Source organism: Aegilops tauschii, chromosome 4 (genome assembly GCF_002575655.3).
Source record: "Aegilops tauschii subsp. strangulata cultivar AL8/78 chromosome 4, Aet v6.0, whole genome shotgun sequence".
In the NCBI taxonomy this organism is placed as follows: domain Eukaryota; kingdom Viridiplantae; phylum Streptophyta; class Magnoliopsida; order Poales; family Poaceae; genus Aegilops; species Aegilops tauschii.
Genome location: NC_053038.3, coordinates 506,191,646 through 506,197,604, shown reverse-complemented (window position 1 = coordinate 506,197,604; position 5,959 = coordinate 506,191,646). Strand labels below are relative to the sequence as shown.

Genomic DNA, 5,959 nt, shown 5'->3' with positions numbered 1-5,959 from the left:
CAGTCGGCGCCGTGCACGCGTCCTCTTTCTTCGAGGAGGTGTTGGTCATCGGCGCCGCCAACCGGCCTGACATGATCGACACTGCGCTGCTCCGCCTCCATCAGCTCATCTACACCCCCTTCACGGCTTCACCGGTCCTTCGCGCACACGCTGCACCAGTCCACGGGGTTCCCGGCTTTACTAGATTATTATTAATGAGTACGTACTCTGTGTGGTGTGTATCTAATATACTTTCCATCACATACAGTTATTATTAAGAATCATACAAATAAGCATTCAGTCGAATTAAGAAGTAGCATTTTGCTTTTAATCTTGGGTGGGTTCAGAAGCAGTGATGAATGTTCTGGAGAAAGAATTCATACTCTCTGTAGTTTGTATGATTCGGCCATCCAGCCATTTAAACTGGCTGCTTGCACAGTAGATTTTCTTGGTGCCGATTTCGGCTCATCTGAAGCTGCTGTCATCTTTTTTACACTGCTACTGTAGCCGGCCCTAAAATTTTAGTCCAGGAGCTCAGATACAGCGAGTAAAATAGTCATTCAGTGTGCAAAATTATCAGCAGTAGCCAGCCGTAAGTAAAAGTTTTAAAGTTGTACTAAGTCAGCAATACTTATTTTGAGATGGAGTGAGTACTATACTAATTATAAGTAAAACACGCCAAGGTACAGATAAGTGGATGTTCAAAACAAAATCGTCAAAGCAAAATATATACCCAGAAATCAGCTAGGAGCTATTTGTAACACTGTCCTGGACACAACAGGTGCTCCAAAGAAAGGCAGAAAATAGATAGAGGAGCCCTCAAATATCAGACACATGTCAAAGTAATGAAAGGTTACGTACGTGAACAATAAAAACTGGAGAAAGGGAACATGCCTATTCCAGCACAAACACGAAACCTGAGCAAACAGAGGAACAAAGCGCATGATATGAAGAAGAAACACATCAATAACTATCATGAACAAAAAATCACTGAAAAATTGACCATTAATTCGGAGTCTTAAGCCATTACATCAGAAATCCCAAACACTACAGCACTTCACTTTCTTAAAGGAGTGCCCTTTCTACTCTTCTAGGATAGGCCACACGAGTAAGTTTCTCAGCTATGAAACACGGAGTATATTTGTAATTTGGACATGTAAGAGCACAAAAAAGGGTATCAAGAATATGGTTCAGCAGAGGCTCAATGTTCCATGGCAGGTTTAGCTACTAAGCTATTCAGAGAAGATTCACTTGAGGTAAGGCTGCTCTGGGAATTCAGTACGCACAAGGCTTGTGTTTTCTGCATAGGGACAACACTGTCTCCAGATTTGCTATCCGGCTGAGGAGGACCATTGGAAGGCCTCATGTGCGCTGCCACCAGAGTCTCACCCCCCTGGACTGCCTTTGGTTGAGCAAGTAGCTGGCTGGGATGCAGAGGCTGAGTGCTCACAGACTGTTGAACAGGCGGTCGTTCGTCATTGTAGTCAGACACACCAAGATCAGAGGCCAGGTTAGCAAGTGCAATCTGCCATGACTTCTGAATAGCTGATGCGTCTTGCACGCCTTGTGGTGCCTCAGTTACTCGCTGTGTTGCCTGAGCTACAGGCGTGGAGCACTGACGAAGCTGCTGCATTCCAGCAGTACCAAATGATCCATTTCGAGCAGCCTGGAGATGTGGCATTGGCCGAACCTGCACCGGTGCAGCAAGAGAACGCTGAGTGGAGAAACCCTGAATAAGGTTACCTCCTGGCAGTACCCTGCTTCCGGGTGCCGCTTGTACTGTCTGAACTGCACGCGGGGTTGCTGGATGCATTGGGACATTGTTACGAAGAGCAGGGTAAACGTAACCATTTGAGGGTGTATAAACTGTAGGAACAGCCCCTGTTTTGCCTGAGATTTTTGGCGCAGGAGCAGATGCTTTTGCCAGATGGGCGGCTCGCCACGCATTCTGTGCAGCCATAGCAGATGGATGCATTTGTTGATTTTGGCTGACATTACTTGCAACAAGAACTCTCCCGGTGGAAGGTTGGTTTACAGTTGTCCTCAAAGCAGATGGATGCAATTGTTGATTTCTGCTAACATTACTTGCAACAGGGACTCTTCCGGTGGAAGGTTGGCTTACCGTTGTCCTCAAAGCAGATGGATTCAATTGTTGATTTTTGCTGACATTACTTGCAACAGGAACTCTTCCGGCGAAAGGTTGGTTTACACTTGTCCCCAAAGCAGATGGATGTCTTTGCTGATTTTGACTGACATTACTAGCAACAGGAACCCTTGCCGTGGAAGGTTGGTTTACGGTTCTCCCCAAAGGTGCATATGGTTGTGCAACTGATACCTGATGCCCTGTAAATTGCTGAGAGGATGGTGTTGTTGAGCTTGAGAGAGACATTTTCTTGACACCTTCACGCTTAGATGGTGGCACGCTCTTGCGTTTGAGTGACTGCCTCTGTTTCTTCCATTTTTCATCCTTATCCGTAGCATGGCAATGATCAGTAGGCAAGGTACCTTTGCCCCACCAGGGGCATGGAGCACGAGAATCACAAACATAACAGTGGCACTGCATCAAGAAGAAAAGCAAAATATGGTAATGCATCCGTGTTGGAACAATTGGCATTCAATACTGTTCCATAACTTGATCAGATGAGAAGGCAAAGACTTGCATTCATTAACTAACCATGGTGCAATGATTTGCATGAGATCCAGCTCCAAAAGGCAATCTAGCACATAGATGACGTGGATGGGGGAAATCCCTGCATGCTACCTGAAAATAGAAGAGAATTATAAGACCACACGTCTTCTAAAATTGGGAGCTTTGAGATGGCTCCTGGATGCACAGGGCCCAATAATTAACATGGTTAAAAAAAGAACATATATTGCCATGACAATCAGTGGGGTACTTCCAGTTCCTTAAATAATCACTAGTATCATCATCTCAGCAACTATAAGATATGACAGTACGCATACACTACCAATATCCAGGATCACTAAAGTCATCACCAAGTTACAATGTTATCCAGTTAGAGCCCACCAAATTGTATTTTGCAATAACAATCCATGGGGAACTCATCCCATGGAAGGCCATCCATGATATCAAAAACAGGGAACAATATCACTGAAATGTAAGTAGTTTGGCTACCTTCCCCTAATAGCATAAGCTTTAATAAGGTGATTGATTGGTGCATGTAACTAAATATTAATACTATATAGGACCCACAACTAATTTTGGGGTCATGCATCAATGACAGTTATTACCAAATCAGAAGAGCAAAAGGTAATTGAACAAGAGCACCCAAATAAATGTTTGGAATCAAGTAAACTTTGGTTTAGATTCCTATAAACAATTTACATACAACCGAAACAGAAATCTGCACTAATTGGCCTACATAAAAGAGCTCCAAATGTCAATAGCTGGTCAATGCAACGCAGCGACGAACTGACAAAAAATCATTTAGTGATGACGACGCATGACTCTAACAGCAACAGATTGTCAATGCAACGAACATACGAACCGACAAAAATATTATCTAACAAGACAACAACAATGTATGCGTCGAAACACAATAGCTGGTCAAATGTATGGCTTAGCAACTAAGATTCCTGAAACAATTTTATATGCAGGTGAGACAGAGATATTCACAGATCAGCCTACATAAGAAGAGTTCCAGAATGTCAATAGGACCCATTCTGGTCAATAAGAAAATTCCCAAAAGAAGTTGGTCAATGTGACGGATATTAGAACTGACGAAGCGATATCTAAAAATGTTGACGGCAATTTATGACTCAAAAAATAGCAATATGTATCTAACAGTGAAGACGACAATGTATGATGACAAAGCAATATGTATGTGTAACGAGGAAGATGACAATGTATGATCTGGAACGAAGTGGCTGGTCAAATGTAGCGCACATACAAACCGACAACGATGTATGAATCGAAACGCGACCTGGTAACATAGAGGAATTTCTGGCAAGAAAGAAATCAGTACCTCCCCTTTCTCTGAAAGAACCTGCAAGTCTTCTTCTGCCCCATCTTTCCCAGGCTTCTCCTCCTTGACAACGACCAGGGGCTTATCAGGGTCACCGTCCAGGATCACGCAGTCGTCGTCGTCGTCGTCATCGTCGTCATCAGCAGCCTTCTTTTCACCCTCGAGAGCGGACAAGAGCTCCTGTATCACCGCGGAGTCGTCTAAACCCTCCCCCAACCCAGTGAGGTCGTCGAGCAGGAGGCTGGAGGCCCACTCGAGGGCGTCGGCGGTCGGCTTGGCAGCAAAAGGACCCCCCTTCTCGTCGTCGTCCGAGATGATCTCGATGACAGCCCCCGCCGCCGGCCCCATTGATCCGCCCCAAAAACCCTCGACGAAATTCGCAGCAGACTCGGAAAAGAAGTCCGCGGCGGGCAATGAACCCTGCGAGCAGAACAGAGCAGAGCAGCAGGCGATCAGCGGCGAGACGGGAAGATGCCGGTCTTGTTGAACCAAGAAACAAAGAGGGTTTCTTGGGCGGAAAAAAAAAAAAGACTCAATCTTGGTTCCGGGCAGAAGGAGGGAGGGAGGTAGTTAGATTTTGCCCCTGGAAAGGCAGGGCAGGTGTTTTACTTTTACTTACAGCAGAGCAGAGCAGGGCAGGGGAAGACGAGGCGGCGCCCAATGCGGCGGCGGGCGGGGGTGGCTCCGCCGCAATGCACCTGGGGAGAAACCACCGAGCTGGAGGAGAGGGACACGGAGGAAAGGTTTAGCAGGATTTTCTGCAGCTCCGCGGCCTGGATTGATGGAAGAAACCACCGAGCTGGAGGGGAGGGGAGGGGAGCGGGGGGCTTTACCGTGGCGGCGAGGGGGGAGGTGGGGTGGGTGGTGGGGACGGGCGAGGCGAAGGCGAAGGCGAAGCAACTGCCCTCTCGCTTTCGGGGAGATTGTGGTGGTTGCGCCGCGGCTGCCTACGCGTACTCCGCCAGGGCGAGGGGAGACCGGACGGACGGAGCGACTTGGGGTCGGAGCAGTCGTGCGTGCGTGGGATCCCCACTTTTATTGGACGCAGCGGGCTCCGTGTGCGTGCGTTCGCTGCTCCGTTTCCGGCGCGCGCCCGCCCGCGTACGTGGGGACTCGGAAGAGTGTGGCACTTGCGTTGCTGTTTCCTCTCCTTTAGCCGGCCAGGCAAATGGCAAGTGGGATGCACACTTTCTTCTTCGTCTCTTCCAAGGTTCTTATGTGTTTTTTGGGGGGTAATTATGTTTATGTTTTCTCCTTTGGGATTGTAGATGATTTGTGTTATTATTATGAGTACGTGCATTATTACATTGCATGTACCGAACCGCGTAGCCTTTCCATTCCCTCCGGTTCTCGGGGCCCGCGGGTGGTTTCTGCGCTGCTGGCATGCGTGTTTCCTTCCTTCTCTTCGAACGCATCGGCGTTCTGCGATTCGGTTTCCCACCTCCGGTCGGGTTTCTTTCTTCTTTCTGGCACCGAGTTGTGGCCCTTCGAGAAAGCGCATCGAGTGCTTTTTCCGCCTTTCGTGAGGAAATAATAGTGGCACTACATCACCGTAATGGTATCGAGGGTGCAACTACACGCCGCCCTTCCCCCACCTCTCGCAGCACCAGCGCCCGGCGCCCTCCCCACCACATTATCTTCCTCGATGTCCACGGGATTCAGCGGATCGCAGGCCCTAGACCCAGCGCCTCTCGGCTATGAATCAAGAGTCCCCATAGCTTCCTCATGCGTCCTTGGTTGGGTGGTTTCACGGATACAACATTAGTTGTTGCACCGGCGGCAAATCCTCTTAGTTCCATCGGAATCAACTTCGCTGGTGAGTACTCACTACAAGTTTGATTGCAATCCAGCATTTGCATCTACTCAGTGGATGCATAATAGTTGACAATACTATGCCCTCTTGAGTATGCTTTAAGAAAAGGACCACATACCTATGGAACATGAATACTTGTGTCTACACTTTGTTTAGAAGTATATAAAATAATTTAGTCTAT

The 5,959-nt window shown here is 47.7% G+C and overlaps 1 protein-coding gene across 1 annotated transcript; it reads right to left on the bottom strand.

Annotated features, from left to right (window-relative positions):
• Positions 1–927: 927 nt before the first annotated feature.
• Positions 928–4,596, bottom strand: LOC109783212 (uncharacterized). Its single transcript, XM_020341811.4, has 3 exons — positions 3,966–4,596; positions 2,654–2,740; positions 928–2,536 (listed from the first exon to the last, which is right to left on the bottom strand). Exons 1-3 carry the CDS (start codon positions 4,311–4,313, stop codon positions 1,181–1,183), a joined length of 1,791 nt encoding a protein of 596 aa, XP_020197400.1. The 5' UTR covers positions 4,314–4,596; the 3' UTR covers positions 928–1,180.
• Positions 4,597–5,959: the final 1,363 nt, after the last annotated feature.